The following is a 19,083-nucleotide window of genomic DNA, read 5'->3' as shown; positions in this document are numbered from 1 at the left end:
CTTATATCTTTAGAGTAAAATTTTTTTTCTAGGGTAGGTCTTAATTAGCTATCAATAGTCAATTTTCCTGGTACTATGCGTGCTCTTTTAATATGAACTCAGAAGTTTATTTCAGGAAAGCATTCTTAGACTTTAGGTGTTTTTTTCCCCCCTCCATTTAAAAACAAATTTTAGATTTACAAAAGAGTTGCATGGATAGTGCAAACAGTTTCTATATATCCTTTGTTCTGCTCCCCCAACACTAAAAGCTCACATAACCTTAGCACAATTATCAAAATAAAAAACTAGCATTAGTTTACTACTACTGACTTATTTGAATTTTGCCAGCTATTTTTGGTGTCTCTTCTCCACGATTCCACTTGCATGTAGTCATGTCTCCTTAGTCCCTTCCAGTCTGTTGCAATTTGAAGTTATTCTTCATCTACACTTTCAAAGAGTAATAGTAAATGATTTTGTAGTGTTCTTCAGTTGGATTTGTCTGATGTTTTCGCATGATTTTCATGAAGTTATCCAGGTTTTTGCAGTTATATGACAGAAATGACATTGCATCATATAAAGGGAAGTCAATATACTTTAGTACTGGTGACAGCTTTAATCACTCGGTAAAAATTGTGTACCATGTTTTCTCACTGCAACTTACTACCTTTCTCTTTGTAATTAGTACAAACTTTGGGGGACAGACTTTAAGACTATGCAAATCCTGCCCACTCTTTTGGCAATTTCTCTTCAGTAAGATCAGCCCCTAAAGATGCCTTCCTCTGTGTATTTACACTCTAGTATAACACCCTCCCATCAGGGTTGGGATGTTTAGAAGAAGTTATATGCCACTTCCAAGATTAGGTTACAAATAACACTGAAGTTGTCATCATGGGTATGCTTTTATGTGTTTTGTCTCACGCTCTCTGTGATCACTTCTTCCTGAGAAAATCAGCTGCTGGACACTAACCATGTGAGTTTAGAAGCAGGTCCTCTAGACTCAGTTAAGTCTCAGATTATGGCCCTGACCATACCCACATGGATACAGACAAGGTGAACTGTCATCTTGTTTTCATCCGCTGGCAGCCTAGAGATCAGCAGCCATCCTCCAGTCATGAGAACGAAAGCTATAATCTAACTATGTGAAAAAGGAAAATAGCAGGAGCCTAAGCCAGTAATAATTTTTTTGAGCAGCTGCCACTTCCTGGTTTGCTCACCTTCAGACTTCCTTTCCCCTTAAATAAACACCTGGCTATGGCTTAAGTCAGATTTTCTTTTGCTTGAAACAAAGCTCATTCACGACTAATATACTGATGTGAGGAGTAGTAGTTTGAACCCTGGTCTACTAATTTCAAGCCCTAGAGTCAGATGGAAACCATCACTATCTAAATAAAACACAAAAGCTAATTGGAAGTAAGTTTTGATGCACATATGGCTAAGTGTTCTGGAGAGTTAGACAATTGTGTTCTACAACTCCACATTTGTCAAACTTTCCGACCCTCTCACCTCTGGAGGCTACATTTTTAGCTTCTACCTCTACCACCTCAAAACTATCCTTATCAAAGATAATAAATTACTTCATTTGTCACGAAATCCATTGAGTACTCTGGTTCTATCTCACTTAGCCTCTCCATCACATTTGACTATTGTTGATTTTTTTTCTGAAGTATGCATCCTCCTAGAGTTTTATATTCCAACTCCTATCTACTGCTTCCTCCTATCAGTCTCATCATTAGGTCCATCATCTTCTGCCTGTCCACTAAATGAAGACACAACTTAGGGTATTACACAGACTTCTCTGGATGACACACTCCCACAACTTCATATATAATTTGTAAATGGAATCCCCAATCTAAGTCTTCATTTCAGCACTTTATCTTGAGTGCATACTTGAATACAGTAACTACTACATACCCACCCACATGGATAACCCAGAGAAATCCCACACTTAATGTCAAAATCTGTGCACATCACATTCAATTTTATACTTGATCCTCCACCACTGCTTCCTAACTTATAAAACACTACCAACCATCAGGTCAGAATATAAGTTGTTTCTGTCACAGCCCTGGTATAAAATGTCTTCATTTCTCCTCTGGATACTGAACTATACTCCTAAATGGTTTTCCCTGTTCTCTTCCTTTCATTCTCTATATCAAGGACTGTGTATGTATGCTTTTGCCTTATAAGGACAGAGCTGAATAGTATGATATGAACTGTCTGGCCCTTTTAGAAAAGGCTTGCTGACCTCTATTCTAAATTGAGACTATAACCAAAATAAAAGCCGTTTTAGGGGTCAAGAGACTGCATCTGATTGCCTCCCGTCTTTTCTGCATCATGTCTAATCATACTCCTTTCTGCTTTCTATGCTTCAACAGTGCTTTCAAACTTCTTTCAGTTTCTGGAGACCTATTCACTTTTTCATGGTTTACGTACTAATCTTCTTAAATACCTTCTCCTACTTTCTCCTTCACTTAGCTCACCACTGCCCTTTTTTAGGTCACAGTTTCAACATCATTTCTTCCATGCAGCCTTCTGTGAACTTCCCAAACTAAGAGTCCACTGGTTCCCATAACCCTCTGCCTAACTTGCTGATACTATCAAATTGACCTGTGATTATATAATGTTTTGTTCTGTATTAGAATGAGAGCAGACACTGAGCCTTTCCGTCTTGTTCAATGTGTTATCCCCAGCATTTTGCTTAGTATCTGGCACACAACAGACACTTATGTTCTGGGGTGGGGGCAGGAATCTCTAAAATCCTTAGAATAGCTTTCGACACTCTTGTCATTTTAGACTTTCCTTACATTTCAAAAGCACTTATGCAGAGAATCAGAATGATTCCCTATCAGGTCCCTGGCTAAAAGTGCTCTCTTAACTCTGATCTTTGAAAATGGTCTTCCCTATGCCTAAAACAATTCTTTATACCTCCTTTTTCACCTTGATAACATCTACACAGGTAGGAATTATCCTAGACCTCTCATATGACCCAGGTCTGGTTTTAGGGCCCCACTGTATAGTACCTTTAACTCCAGAGCCCCTCAAACTTGTCATTTGTAACATTAATGTCACATGAAGCCAAGTAAGAGAAGGGACTATCTGATTTCTATTGTATTTCCAATATTTATCATAGTGGATAGCTCAGAAGAGGAGCTCAATAAATATTTACTAAGTCATTGAAACTAAATGCTTCAACACTGAAGCAATTTTTCAAACTTTCAAAAGAAAACTTCAAGTTCCCATTAAATCTTCTCCCTGAATCTTAGTCACTTCTAATCCAAATCCCTCAATTCATCCTACAAATCTAACACGTACCCCACACTTGTTTCAACCGGCACACCTATTTCTCTTGGAACTTATACCATACCCTTATGTATTGCATCCTCCTCTCCATTGATCAACAATGAATTAATTTAGCAGTCTCACTTCTATCCTTCAGGTCCTAGATTGGATCTCAGGGATTCCACATGGTCACAGAACCTTTCTAATTGGTTGCATTAAACAGTTATGGTTTCTAACCCCAATGAAGCTCAAAATAGCTTCATTGTTTAGGCAAATTCTCTCTCCTAGCATATGGCTGGACTTTTTATCACTTACCTCCAGTTCCTAAGTTATGATAGACCTACTCATTCTCAACACATAATTCTACTCCTGTCATCAAAATACAAGGGAATCAGATACAAATCCTATTTTGCTCCAGACCTTCTTTGCTCTTGCACTTTTTCCTTCTACAGCAGCTGAAGTCTTTGCAACCTACTCTTGACCCAAATTCTCCTGGTGTGCTCTTGAGTTTTCCTTCTCAATTTGGTATTGTCACACCTTACATTAATTCACAAAGGCAGCTCCATACAAGTTCCCATTGTGCCCTTTCATTATGTTGTATCAGCTGGAGCCACAGTCATTCCACTGCTACTTGGTTATTATGCACTAAATCGCCAGGTGACAGCACTTCCATACTTGATGTGTGATTAATAGAAAGTTTGAAGGGTCATAGAGAAGTGATCATACTGCCATTATTTTATTCATTTCAGCTCATTCATGTTGAACTGAGCAGTGTTTGATATCACTCAGCCAGATCACAAAGCCTTGGAGGAAAGGACTAAGTGCTATGAATGGGAGGGACTGAGGAACAGTCACAGATCACTGGCTCTCTCACAACTGTTAACTATCTGGCATAACCATCAGTAAATGTTCCTTGCCTCTAATTCTAGTGGTTAAAACCATGCTTTTCTTCATTTTGTTTTTCCCAATGTGACCTCAAACACAAGTCAACAACAGGAATTTGAGAGTTGCAATTGCAGTCCTAGAAATGGTATACAGAGTATTCTGTACTGTTGTTGTTTTCAGTGCTTTTAGTTCTTCTATAAGTCACAGAAATCAATGAGTACCAGAATGCATAAAATCAAATGAAAACTCTTGAGAATATAAATGGACCCCCAGCTGATGACTAGCTGGTGAATTTTAGCAGGGAGGTGGAAGGGTGAGGACTGTCAATTCAGACAAGATCATAGCCTACTCAAAATAAATGTCATCATAAAGTCTGAAGTCTAGCAGGGACCATAGCAGTGGTCTATACACCCATTTCCCTCTTCCTCTACCCCAACACATTTAGCAAAGATTTAACAATGGATATGAGACCGGGACAAAAGAAACAGGATCTAGCTCTGCAAATAAAAGGCAAAATATAAGGCAAACCCTTCACATTAAACTCCACCTTAAGGAAACTATTAGTTATGTTATGCTTTGATCTTTTAGGCCACTCACATATATCACTGTCAATATCTTTGGAAAAAGAAAAACATTTAGCATTAAACATTTTAAGGACCTTTCACAAACCAAATGACAGTAGGTTTTTATTAACATATCTTACAATGTTGGTTATTCCTAGTTTTGTAATTTCTGCTTAATTATAAAGGCTGTTTTAGCTTCTACAGTAATGTACTGTATTTAAATGATCATTCATACAAGATATCACACCAGTACATTTTTTTAATAATATACACACATCACTCTAACTTGGACCTGTTATTTTTAAAAGTGGGTTTATAAATGGGACTTATAAAAGTTATGGAGAAAAAAATTAAAGTTCTAGTTTAGCAGCATGCATGTATGTATTCAAGTACAATTTTCAACCAAGTGCTTTTTTAAAATTTACTGGTGACTAATTCACCAATATCAAAATAAACACTATCAAATACCCAAATTTTAAAGTTAAGGCTAATATTTTCACTTCACATCCATATGCACAACCATAAAACATTCCATTTTAAATATGTAGTAATCAAAGTCTGAATACATTATACCAGGTATATATAGCATCAGTTTCAAACTGTAGAATTATTCAAGTTCATGAATCCTGTAACAGTATTTACTAGAGATGTGAATTAGTATTTTGCTCTTCAACCACACTTACAAATGGTCTGGTATTCATAATGACCAATGCAAAAATATGACAGGCTGAACTTATGATACAGTATTTAAAAAAGTAGCAATGTGTTGGAAAGGACAGTGATTTAGTGAAACAGAATCATTCTAGTCTTACAGAAGGTTGTCTGAATGTTTTGGAAATGTATATAAAAATAGCAGGCTATTTCCATGTATTTTCTTGTAGAGCTGTAGGTAATTTATTGATGTTCTGAACACAGTTGAATATGTACTACTCTGCTTTCCCTATTATAATGCAAGGCCATCATTTAATGTTTCATTTTCATATTCGGTAATGCCATATTATTCAAAAAAATTTTAGAACATGGATATGATGTTATTTTTACGTTTTATCATTAGATGTTTTAAATTTTATTTTTACATGTAAAATTGTAATTTTATATAACAAGCCATGAAACTCCAAAGTACCGGGAATTGCTCAATAGCACGATATATGAAATAATCATCAAATTACTGAGTCATCTGGAAAAAAATCTTAGTAGCAATGTATAACATGCTTTCCATGTACTTTTCTTATTATAGAGTAGGTTGTAGCTCAATCATCCCATTTTTACTGATTTAAAAACCCTTACAAACAAAAATTGCTTTTCATGTACTGTTCATTCATGAGGTTCATCACCACTGAGCCTTTTTTTCTCCTTATAGTAAACCAAGCAGAAATAGCAGTGATTCCACTGCATGAATACAATGTAGCTGAATCTCTTGAGCTGATAAGAAAGTTCCAAAACTTATGGTTCGGTTTATTAGTTGGGAAGTAAGAGTATTTCCAATCCAATCATATAAACAAAAACTTGGTTCGTAATAAAAGGTGGGCATGCACAGGATCAAAATTTGTCATGTGGATTTTCTTAAATCTTTTGGTTTCTCTTTTTTTCTTTTGCAGTGCTCAGGATAGAACTCAGTGCCTCACACATGCTAGGCAAGCGCTTTACCACTGAGCTACACCTTCAGTCCACAAATTTTAATTATTAAGGACCCCCCCTCAATCACACATATGCCCTTCAAAATGTACTGTATTTATATTAACAGCGCTATCTACTTATTTTACAACTATTTCATTTACCTGGGGAGAATATTTATGAAATTCCTGAGAATGAATTAAGTTTTCAGCAAAGCCTTAAACTTTTAACGATTCCTCACAATAAGAAAAAAAAAAAATTAAGATTCTACTATTAGACTAACTTTACTATACAATATTTCACATAAATCATGTTTTACATTTTTTCTACTTACATACAGCAAAAATTTCAAATTAACACAAGAATGGCAGAGGAAAAAGATGCATTATGTTTAGCAGATGCAAATTAAAACACAGATAGAAAGGAGCAATAAAATTTCAAATAAATCACACCCATTCTAAGTATCAATGAATAGCTGATATGCATTGTTGGGAGAATAACTTCTGAATGATTTTATGGACAATTTGTGCTTTTTATTAATATTGCACTTAAAAAAATGACCACTAAAGAATGATTTATTTATTATATTCTCCAGATACTTAAAAAAAAATTACTATTCCATTAAGTGATTACCAAGCACCTAATTTTGGAAAGGCTTCATAATGTATTCTTTTTTTCCCCTCAGCAAAAACATTACTCTCCCCAAATTAAGTTAAAGCTTATTGTTGATAAAATAAATTCTTAATGAAAATGATGCAATGCTGAGGTGGTGAGTCACAGCCCATTATAATGTGGACCCCATCTTTTATTGATGTGATCAAAAGTATGAGAAATCCATTGCTGCTCAAGAACTTTGTATCTTTCCTTACAAATGTAGAGAGGTTTGCCGCGCCTAGGGAAGGAAAAAAGAAGTATTAAAATACAATATAATGAAGATTTCACACGCATTTCTTCTTTTAATAGATTTGATATGGCAAAAATCTCAGTGATTTGGTTTGTGTTTCCTCAGCATATTGATAGGGAAAATAACTCAAAAACTAGAAATTATTCTAAATTAATGATTGTGGAGCTTCTTAATTTAAAATACATATATATATATTTACAAATTCAGAAACGGCACTTTGGTTCTTACTGACCAAATTTCATCAAAACAATGGATATATTAATGCAGATCTAACCTAAGATCCCGGTCTTCTTCTCCATGAGCATCCAAATACACGGAACCCCAGAGGCAGAAGCGGTGACCTCGAATAATGATGATCACTGATGCATTGATCAAAAGGAAAATGCCTGTTCCAGCACCACAGTTCTGAGAATGCTGAAAATTTTAAAATATATCATTTCATTTGATAATCAATGAACTTTATAACAAAATCAAGACTGTCTTTAAATGCTTTCTAAATAACACAAAGATATTTAAATTTTTTAAGTAAGATCACATCTATCTTAAATTTATAACCCAATTCCCAATATATTATTATTAATACATTAGGAAGAATTGGGGTAAGGATTATCTAGGAAAGCAATTAAGAGCCAATGTAATTCAGAAGCTAGAATCCTCCACAACATAGAAGAATGTTGTTTCATAGCATTAAAAGATAAATGTAACATTAAAAGATAATAGGAGAGCGGGCTGGGGTTGTGGCTCAGTGGTAGAGCGCTTGCCTAATGTGTGTTAGGCACTGGCTTCGATTCTCAGCATCACATACACATAAATAAAATAAAGGTCCAACAACAACTAAAAAAAATATTTTTAAAAAAGACAATAGGAGAAAGGAGTAGAACTGAAATTATTTTTAAGAAAGGTTTTACCCACTTAAAGCATTGAAGATTTTTTTTATTCTTCTACTGAATTAAAAAGCAACAAAACAAAACACACATTCCATCTATCTATATATCTATATATATATTGTGTTTAACTCAAAGATGAGTTAAATTTGAAGAGCTGACTTGACCCCATGTACCAAATTTTCATGAGATTTAAGTTTTCATAAATTTTGTACTACTGCTTACCAATACACATTCACAGTAACTTTGTTGCTTGCAGCAAAGTCCTTTCAGGCATACAAAAGTACCACAAACAAGGCAAACAGCAGGATCTTTAGGAACCTTGGTGCAGACACTACACGTTTTTCTGTGGTAGTACTGAAAAATGGTGTTATAATTCTCAGGTAACTGTAGCAGGTGCGGTAATTTCCATCTTGATTCTTGGATAAGCAAAGCCTAAACATCCAAGAATAGTCATTAGTCTTATGTATTTAAGATGCTAACACAAAATGTTTATTTTTTTAAAAAAAGGGCTTAAAAAAAAAGGAAAATCTGCTTCCAAAAAAGTGAATATTTATTGCTATACCTTTTTTCTACTTTACAATTGATAAAAACAGTACTTCAACAATTACCATTCTCTATTTTCATGCAGATTTCATTTATAACAGATGTAATTTTTTAGATTAAGCACCTTACAACATAAACTTGTTATTATTTTAAAAGTGAAATATTAATATCTCCCAGCATGCATGACTATTTATCTTGGTATATTTGTCTTTTAACATGTTTAATGCAAAAGTTTTAAACAGTTATAATTTATTTTTATTGATACATTATGACTATATATAATAATGGGATTTGTTATGCCATATTCATACATGCACATAATTTAATCAAACTCATTCTCTAGCGCCTCTCCCTTCCCTTAATCTGCTTGTTCTACTCTATTGATTCCCCTATTATTATTACTTTAATTTTCAAACAATTCATGACCTTTTTAAGGAAATTCACAATTGTAACTCATTTTTTATATTTTAATACTTCATAACTTAGAATCTCCTTCCTAAAATATGTAAAATTTGTTATACTTCAAACTATTAAGATCATTTATATCCACAGTACTGGGAGCTATAATTCTTTTAATAAATTTCCTGCTTTATATGTGGGGGGGAGAGCTTAGTTAGGGTTGTAGAAAAATACGGGCAAGAGCATCAATTTTTCCTAGGTATTACTCTATTCACACTTAAAGTAGATCAAATGTGTGTGAATCCATTATCTTAAGAAACTGTATGAATGACTGCCAACTTATGTGATCTTCATCTTACATTATCTACAGCCAGCCATAATCAACTAAATCAGTAGAGTAACCAAGTGGCTAGGTTGTTATTTATCAATGAGTTCATGGATAAAGTAAGCATGCAAGTAAGGATAAGTGGGCTTATAATAGTTCACTTGCCAATACTCAGTGCCCAACCCAGGCCTCAAAGATGACATACTCTGTAATGGATTGATTATACTGGAACCCTTCCATTAAGCAGAAGAGACAGCAATGTTTCCTCCCAAATTTAACACTTTTATCAATTTGTTTGAGCATTACCTTGTAGCCTATACAATAATGTAATCAAAGAATTTCCTTTATGAAGAAAGATGTAAGACAATAGATAGATGTCCACAGAATTCATGAAACTTAATATATACTCAATCATCTGAAGAAATTATTGTTCTTCTAAATGATAAACTACTAAACTGATTATTAGCTGGAAGAAAACACCTGTACAATGAAGTATATGCTCTAAACAGCAACCAGTATATATAAGTGATCTTTCTTTCTCACAACTAGAATGTATAGATATGGAAAACAGGAGGTGGAAAGTTATCGTCTTACCTCTAACTAAAAGTTCAGTCCTAAATTTCTGCTTTGGTTTGGGAGTATGGCTCAGTGGTAGGGTACCTGCCTAGCATGCATGATGTCCTGGGATTGATCCCCATCACAACAAAAACAGAAAGGAAGGAAGGAATAGAGGGAAGAGGAAAAAAGAATCTGCTTCACTGCTGTACTGGAGTCTTCTGTGAATTTAGTACCTAAGGAAGTATATACTATAATATATATTATATATTTCTCTTGAATGTCTCTTGCATTAGTTACTTTCTAATTTTTAACTATCAAAAAATAGTCCAGATTTTTACCACCTAAATAATTTCTTGCTTCCCTCTCTCTTTATTCTCTTTATTTTAATTTTCAGTCAGAAAATTAAATAAGAAATACTTATTTAAGAAACATTCTTTTATGATTTAAGCAAGGTTGTGGCAGAGAAGTGATATAAAATGAAGATGAGTGGGTGGGTGATACTCCCTTGTAATCCCAGTTACTCTAGAAACACACTAGAAATACTTCCCTAGAATACTATTTTCATCATATTATTCCATTTCTCAAACTATAATACTAGCTATAGAAGAAAAGTCTGTGCACAAAATCAAGGCACTCACAGCTTACTCACTACTGCCCCAACTCTGCTCTAAACTCACTTGTCTCCAATGCAAACCCTTTGATCCACTGAGCTGGCAACAGAGACCCAGCACATTTTCAAGTTATTCATGATATGTTAGATTTGCTAGTCTAAATCATTTTTTTCTTTTTAAAATGTAAGATAGTTCTCCTTCAAATAAATATACAAGTTCCCTGCTTACCTTAAAATTCCTTTGTTTCTTTCAGGTATAGTGCTATAAAAATCTGCTGACCAAAAACAAACTCCAAATAACACCTAATACCTTATCTTTATTAAAAGAACTATTTCTTTGTACATTCTAAAATTTTACACTCTAAAATGCAATTTATTTGAGTAAACCACTTTTTCAATTTAACCAGTCTAACGAAGTCCTTTATTTTCTATTAGCATACCACCTCTATGGCAAGTGAATACCACTCTTTTTACATACCTTTCCTTGTTCTGCATGTCTTTCAGTAAATGATTTTATCTCAAAACACCACTGAGTTATAATATCAAATGGTGGAACTGGCCATTCCAGACACGAGGCACTGATGAACGGATGTTCTGTTTGGTAAAATGTTGGCAGAAGTCCCAGGCAACTGGCAAGAACTGAAAATTCTTCTTCTTCCTTTTAGACATGAAATAGAGAATTCTCAAGATATTTAATCAAGAACATTTTCTATTATAGGTATTTTAAGTGTCATCCTCATCAATTACTTTGGGACAGGAAGAAAACTTTCTTAACTGAGTCAACTAAGGGCAACAGGAGGAACAAGAAGAAAAGAAACAGCTCCTCACTGTTATATCAAGACATACTCAAATATTTTTCATAAATGTCACAGCATCTGCTTCTTTTGTACATTTATTTTTTTTAAATATTTACATTTACATATATAATGAATAGTCCATCTACAGAAACTAGTTACTCAATGAAAGCAAAGTTAATTTGGGGCAAAAAGAATGTTGCTTTGATTTAAAGGGTATATATGGTCAATGTAGATAAAGAACAACAATAAAAATGTGGAATTCATGAAAAGCAATGCTAAATAATTTGCTTGGACTCACAAGGAGTGTAAAACACAGTGCATTAAAAAAGTAGGGGATGGATTTTAAAAAACCTGAGAGATCTAAAAGGCAGGCAATCTGAAGCTCTACTCACTAATAAAAGAATAGAGAAATCAGTGATCCAAGGACATATACCCTGAAAATTGATTTTTAAAGAAGTTAGTCACTCTTAGAAACACAAAAATATATCCCCTAATTCCTCTTTATTTAATCAAAAACCATTTTATTTCTTGCGCTTTAGGAGTCTTGTCAAGAAAGTCAGGGCCTAATCCGACATGAAAAAGATTTGGGCCTACTTTTTTCTCTATTAGGCACAAGTTCTCTGGTCTAATTCCTAGGACCTTGATCCATTTTGAGTTATGTTTTGTTCAGGGTGAGAGATAGGGGTTTAGTTTCATTTTGTTACATATGGATTTCCAGTTTTCCTAGCACCATTTGTTGAAGAGGCTATTTTTTCTCTAGTGCATATTTTTGGTGCCTTTGTCTAGTATGAGATAACTTTATTTATATGGGTTTGTCTCTTGTGTCTTCTATTCAGTACCATTGGTCTACATGTCTATTTTGGTGCCAATACCAAGCAATTTTTGTTACTATAGCTTTGTAGTATAGTTTAAGGTCTTGATATCGTGATGACTCCTGCTTCACTCTTCTTGCTAAGGATAGCTTTGGCTATTCTGGGTCTCCTATTTTTCCAAATGAATTTCATGATTGCTTTTTCTATTTTTATAAGGAATGATGTTGGGATTTTAACTGGAATCGCACTGAATCTGTAGAGCGCTTTGGACAGTATGGCAATTTTGACAATATTAATTTTGCCTATTCAAGAGCATGAGAGATCTTTCCATCTTCTAAGATCTTCTTGAATTTCTTTCTTTAGTGTTCTGTAGTTTTCATTGTAGAGGTCAACTTTTGTTAAGCTGACTCCCAAGTTTTTTTTTTTGTTTTTTTTTTGAGGCTATTGTGAATGGGGTAGTTTTCCTAATTTCTCTTTCAGAAGATTCATCACTGATGTATGGAAACAAAATCAAGGAACAATAAATGGAATAGACCCAAACTAAAAAGCTTCTTCTCAGCAAAAGAAACAATGAGGAGCAAATTTTGGGAGCAAATTTTTGCACATCAGATAGAGCACTAATCTCCAAGATATATAAAGAACTCAAAAAACTTAACACCAAAATAACAAACAACCCAATCAATAAATGGGCTTAGGAACTGAACAGATGCTTCTCAGAAGAAGATACATGTTCAATCAACAAATATATAAAAAAATGTTCAATGTCTTTAGTAATTAGAGAAATTTGCATCAAAACTGCTCTATGATTTCATGTCACTCCAGTCAGAATGGCAATTATCAAGAATACAAACAATAATAAGTGTTGGCAAGGATGTGAAGGAAAAAGCACACTCATACATTGCTGGTAGGACTGCAAATTGATGTAATTGCTGTGAAAAGCAATATGAAGATTCCTTAGAAAACTTGTAATGGAACCACCATTTGACCCAGGTATTCCACTCCTCAGTCTATACCAAAGGGCTTAAAATCAGCATATTATAGAAATGCAGCCACATCAATGTTTATAGCAGCTCAATTCACAACAGTCAAATTGTAGAAGCAACCTATATATCCTTCAACAGATGAATGGATAAAGAAATTGTTGTAGGGGCTGGGGCTATAGCTCAGCAGTAGAGTGCTTACCTAGCACATGTGAGGCCCTGGGTTCAATCCTCAGCACCACATACAAATGAATAAATAGAATAAAGGTATTTTTAAAAAGATTTAAAAAAAATTGTTGTACATATACACAATGGAATATTACTCAGCATTAAAACAGAATAAAATTATGGCATTTGCAGGTAAATGGATGGAGTTGGGGAATATCATGCTAAGCGAAGTAAGCCAATCCCCAAAACCCAAAGGCCAAATGTTCTCTCTGATAAGTGGATGCTGATCCATAATGGGGTAGGAAGGGTGCACGGGAAAAATGGAGGAACTTTGGGTAAAGGGAAGGGAGAGGTGGGGAGGGGGTATGGGGGCAGGAAAGATAGTAGAATGAGATGGACATCATTACCCTAGGTACATGTATGACTGTACATATGGTGTGATGCCACATCGTGTACAACCAGAGAAATGTAAAGTTGTGATGCAATTGTATATGATGAATCAAAATGCATTTTGCTGTCATATATATCTAATTAAAATAAATAAATATTTTTTTAAAAAAGACCATGTAGGAAGCTAGTGTGCTTATTTATTCTCCCTTGTCTATTGGGTCAATTCCTCTTATCCTCCAAACTCCTCCTCCCTAGGGAACCTTACCTGATCCCATTTAATGAGACCTTAAACCACCCAGCTCCATTCAGATAAAATAAATCCTTCCATATCTTATAAATACTTCTATTCTTGTGCTTACGTTTTCTATTAATAACTTTAAAAATAAATTAGTTTTCTTTATAAGATTGTGAGTTATTTGAAAGTAGGAATTGTATATTTCCAGTGTTTGGCACAAAGCAGATATTTAACAAACCTTTACACAAGTGAATGACTTATTTACATTAAATACAAAATTCAAAAATATGTGAAATGAAAAATAAAGATAAAAAATCAAAATTATACGCAAGTTGAGAAAGATAACAACATCTTAATCTCTAGAAATGAAGCTATATATTCTCCATTTATATAGCTACAGACATTTTTTAAAAGCCATTTTACTGAGGCATAATTTACATACCATAAAATTCCATTTTAAGTATAATTTGATTAACTTTTGTGTATGTGCAGTAATGTGACCACCACAATCAACAAAATTTTAGAAAAATCTCCCAAAAAATTCACTCATGCTCCAGGAAGTCGATCCTGATCCCTATTCCTGCATCCACTAACCTGCCTTCTGCCATTATAGTTTTAGCTCTAATCTTCTTTTCATATAAATGGAATCATTCAGTATGTAGTCTGTGCCAGGTCTTTCACTTAGAATAATATTTTGATATTCATCCATGTTATTGTATATATCAATATGCATTCTTTTTAATTGCTGAGTAGTCTAATGTATAGACACAATACATTTTATTCATTCATTCATAGACTTCCAGGTCAGTTTTTCACTACAAATTAGGCTTTTATACACATTTATTTAGTCTTTATATGGATATGTTTTTATTTCTTTTGGAAGATACACAAGAATAGAATTGTTGGGTTGTACAGTAAGCATTTGCTTATTTTTAAAAGAAATTTTTAAATAAACTTTTTCCAATTGACTATATCATTTTGCATTCCTACCATTAAAAAATGAGAATTCTACTCATTTAGCTACTCTAAATCCTCACCAACACTTGGTATTATCACTTGTGACATTGATTTAGACTTTTTAAATGAACATGTTGAATATTTTTCATCTCCTTGTTGGCTATTCATATACATTTTTTCAAGAAATGTTTATTCAAATATTTTATAAATTTTTGTGCTGGGTTTCTTATTTTATTATTGAGTGATGAATTTTGATATATGCTGGATACAAGTCCTTAGTCACACACTTTTTTAAAACATTCACTTACCATAAAACTCATTCTTTAAAGGAACAATTCAGTGGTTTTTAGCATATTTATAAATCAAACTGCATATTGCCATAATCTAATTCCACTATATTTTCATATCCTCTATTATAAATAAAATTATTTCTTAACATTATTTTCAGATTGCTCATTGTTAATATATGGAAATACAATGAATTTTAATACCTTTATTTTTTTCTTGCAATCTTTTTTAAAATATATGTATTTTTTTTAGTGGTTGTTGGACACAATACTTTTATTTTATTTATTTTTATGTGGTGCTGAGGGTCGAACCCAGTGCCTCACACATGCTAGGCGAGCACCCTACTACTGAGCCACAACCCTGGCCCCTATCTTGCAATCTTATAGAACTTAGCTCCAATAATTTTTTGAAGACTCCTTATGATTTTCTACATAGAAGACTACCTAATTTGTGAAGAAATTGCTTTACCTCTTCCTTTATATCTCTACCTTTTCAATTTGGATACCTTTTGTTTATTTTTCTTGCCTAAATACCTTGTGGCAAACCTAGTACAATATTAAAAACAAGTGGCCAGTCCTGGTGGCACATGCCTATAATCCAGCTGCTGAGGAGGCTGAGACAAGTGGATCATAAGTTCAAACCCAACCTCAGCAAAAATGAGGCACTAAGCAACTCAGTGAGACCCTGTCTCTAAATAAAATATAAAATTGGGCTGATGTGGCTCAGTGTTCAAATGCTCAATCCCTGTTACCAAAAAAAAAAAAAAAAAAAAAAAAAAAAGTGGTGAGAACAGATATCCTTGCCTGATTCCTAATCTTGTTCCTGTCTTTAATTATTTGTATAAGGTTAGCTAGGTACCTTTTTATAGATATCCTTTTATAGGCTGAGCAAACTCTCTTCTATTCTTAGTTTATTGAAGTTTTTTTTTTAATTACCAAAAAGGGTGTTAGATTTTGGCAAATTCTTTTTTTTTACTAAGACGATCACATACAATTTTTTCACTGATTCTATTAATATATTCAATTAATTAATTTTTGTTAAACTAATTGTGCATTCCCAGGATAAATCTTTTTGATCATGCCCAAACTTGCTGCAACATTATTCACATTAGCCAAGATATGAAGTCAACCTAACTGTCCATCGATGGGTGAATGAATAAAGTAAATATGATACACACATACCAGAATATTATTCAGGCTTAAAAAAGAAAGAAATTCTGTCATTTACAATACATACACATTTGAGGGACTTTCTGCTATATTAAATAAGTGAGTCACAGAAAAACAGATACTGATCCCCATCTATGTATGCAATCTAAAAAAGTCAAACTCATAGAAGCAGAGTAGACTGGTAGTTACCAGCGGATAGGCAGATAGGAAAAATGGGGGGATGTTGGTCAAATGATATGAACTTTCAGGCATAAGATGAATAAGTTCTGGAGCGCTAATGTATTACATAATGATTATGATTAATAATGCTGTATTGTATACTTACAATTGGTTGAGTAGTTCTTAAATGTTCGCATCAGAAAAAATAAGATAACTATGTAAGATGGTGGATATGTTAATTAGCTTGATTGTGGTAATCATTTTACAAAATATACATGTGTCAAAATATCATAGTGTGCACCATAAATAAATAATTCTTATTTGTCAATTTACCTCAATAAAGATGAGAAAAATCCATTTGGTCATGAGGTATTCTTCTTTTTATTGTTAATACTACAGTAAATCTTTTTGCTTCTGTGTTCAGGGAGATATAGTTTTCTCTTCTTGTGATGCCTGATCTGGCTGTCAGGATAAAACTGTCCTCATAAAATGAGATTAGAATTGTACTATCTTCTTCTACTCTAAAAGTTTATATAGTATTAATAAGATTTCTTCCTTAAATGTTTCACAGAATTTATTGTTGATTATTCTTTTTGAGAGAATAATAATTATATAGTTTGAATAAATCAATTTTCTTAATATCACTCCATTCAGATTTTCTATTTCTTCTTGAGCAAGTTATACCTTTCAATGAATTTGTCTATTTCATCTAAGTTATCAAATTTATTGGCAAAGTATTATTCACAATATTTTAATGGGTTTATACAGAGGTCTCCTCCTTCATTCCTGATATTAGTAATCTTTTTCCATATCAATCCAGTGAGAAGTCTAGCTCCTAAATAAAAAATATATGCATGGGTTTTCAGATCTAACCATAGGGAATTACAAAGGCTTTCCTGACAAGTCTCATAGAGAAAACTGCCCTCCCTACACATTGTTCCAGTCTCTGAAAGGAACCGCAGTTAAGGTCTCAGGCTACCTTGGCTACTTATACTCTTTCACATATTTAATATTCCTAGCCCCAGAGGATTTACTCCTATTTTCTTGGAGTAAATGCCTTGGACAAAAGTCTCTTCAGGTACCTCTGCCAAGGCCACCTTAATGTGGTGATGGGCAGGGAGAACTTTGGAGACACTTTTCCCCAATATGATTTAGTACCCCAGTAACTTTTCTACTCCTGTTCTTTCCCCACTGACTCCAACCCACTAGTCCATAATACTGCCAGAACCTTGACCAGTGTGCCATTCCACAAGGAAAGGTGGAGTTGGCATTTTCGGGAACTGGGAGAGTTAGCATTTTCTCAAGTTTTAGCCTCCTGCTTACAGCATCAGTAAGAGAAGAAAGAACTCACTCTTGATTTGTTGCTTTAATTGGTGACTCTGACACATGGCAGCTCAGTTCTCTCCTAGCTCATCTGAGCTCCTGACATCTAAATTTATCCATTTTATTGATCTTTGCAAAGAACCAGGTTTTGAAGTCACTGATTTTCTCTACTGTTTCTCCATTATAATTCCATTGACTTATACCCTGATTTTTGTTATTTCCTCTCTTTTACTTGTAAAGGAAACTGAATGTCACTACAAAATATGCTTCTTTGACATAAATATTTTTGAGCTAAAGGCAAGTAAGAAGTAAGGCAAACTGAGGAAGATCACTCTTTGTATCCTGCCCTACTTTCCATCTAAAAATAGGATACAAATTCTCCTTTACTGGAGACAACTCTTATTAGCTCAGATATGGTATCAGAGGAATATGCAAACAAACCCAACTCCATTCATTTATTCCTTTCCTACAATATCTTACCTCTAAAAAGTCTAAAACTGCTTTCTTCTGTCGTGTAACTTCTTTAAAATTTATTTTGTTGTTGAAGATGTTTTATAAGCCTGAATTTTAAGTCATTTGTTTGAGTTACCTTTCACTGAGGTTTCTCCAATGTGATGTGCACTGCACATGTTTATAAACTTGTTTGATTTTCTCATTTTCATCTTTCTTTTGTTACAAGAATTGATACCAAATATAGAAATATGAGAGTTGAGGAGAGATTATATTTATTCCAGGACTCACCTATCACTATTTGCTGATGGGATGATTCTATATCTAGAAGATCCAAAAAAGTTCACTAGAACTAATAAATGAATTCAGCAAAATAGCAGGATATAAAATCAACACCCATAAATCAAAGGCATTCCTATACGTCAGCGATGAATCTGCTGAAAGAGTAATTAGGAAAACTACCCCATTCACAATAGCCTCAAATAAAATAAAATACCTGGGAATCAATCTAACAAATGAAGTGAAAGACCTCTACAATGTAAACTAAGGAAAAAATCTGAAGAAAACTTCAGAAGATGGAAATATCTCCCATGTTCATGGACAGGCAGAATTAATATTGTCAAAATGGCCATATTACCCAAAGCGTTATACAGATTTAATGAAATTCCTACTAAAATCCCAATGACATTCTTCATAGAAATAGAAAAAGCAATCATGAAATTTATTTGGAAAAATAAGAGACCCAGAATAGCCAAAGCAATCCTTAGCAAGAAGAGTAACGCAGGAGGCATCACAATATCAGACCTTAA

At 33.8% G+C, this 19,083-nt stretch overlaps 1 protein-coding gene across 5 annotated transcripts in view; it reads right to left on the bottom strand.

The window, feature by feature from the left end:
* Window positions 1–4,811: 4,811 nt before the first annotated feature.
* Window positions 4,812–19,083, bottom strand: part of UBR3 (ubiquitin protein ligase E3 component n-recognin 3) — a 225,100-nt gene continuing 210,828 nt past the window's right edge. For all 5 annotated transcript variants that reach the window (XM_081261280.1, XM_081261279.1, XM_081261282.1 and 2 more), the window contains 4 exons: window positions 11,025–11,204; window positions 8,334–8,543; window positions 7,499–7,638; window positions 4,812–7,212 (listed from right to left, as the gene is read on the bottom strand). In XM_081261280.1, the coding sequence (XP_081117406.1) occupies window positions 7,095–7,212; window positions 7,499–7,638; window positions 8,334–8,543; window positions 11,025–11,204 (648 nt within the window). In that variant the 3' untranslated portion in view covers window positions 4,812–7,094. The remainder of the gene's footprint in view (window positions 7,213–7,498; window positions 7,639–8,333; window positions 8,544–11,024; window positions 11,205–19,083) is intronic.

The sequence above is a fragment of the Spermophilus citellus genome, assembly GCF_964194105.1.
Source record: "Spermophilus citellus genome assembly, chromosome: 11".
Lineage (NCBI taxonomy): Eukaryota > Metazoa > Chordata > Mammalia > Rodentia > Sciuridae > Spermophilus > Spermophilus citellus.
The sequence above is the reverse complement of the archived record's forward strand: the minus strand, read 5'-3'. Positions and strand labels throughout refer to the sequence as shown.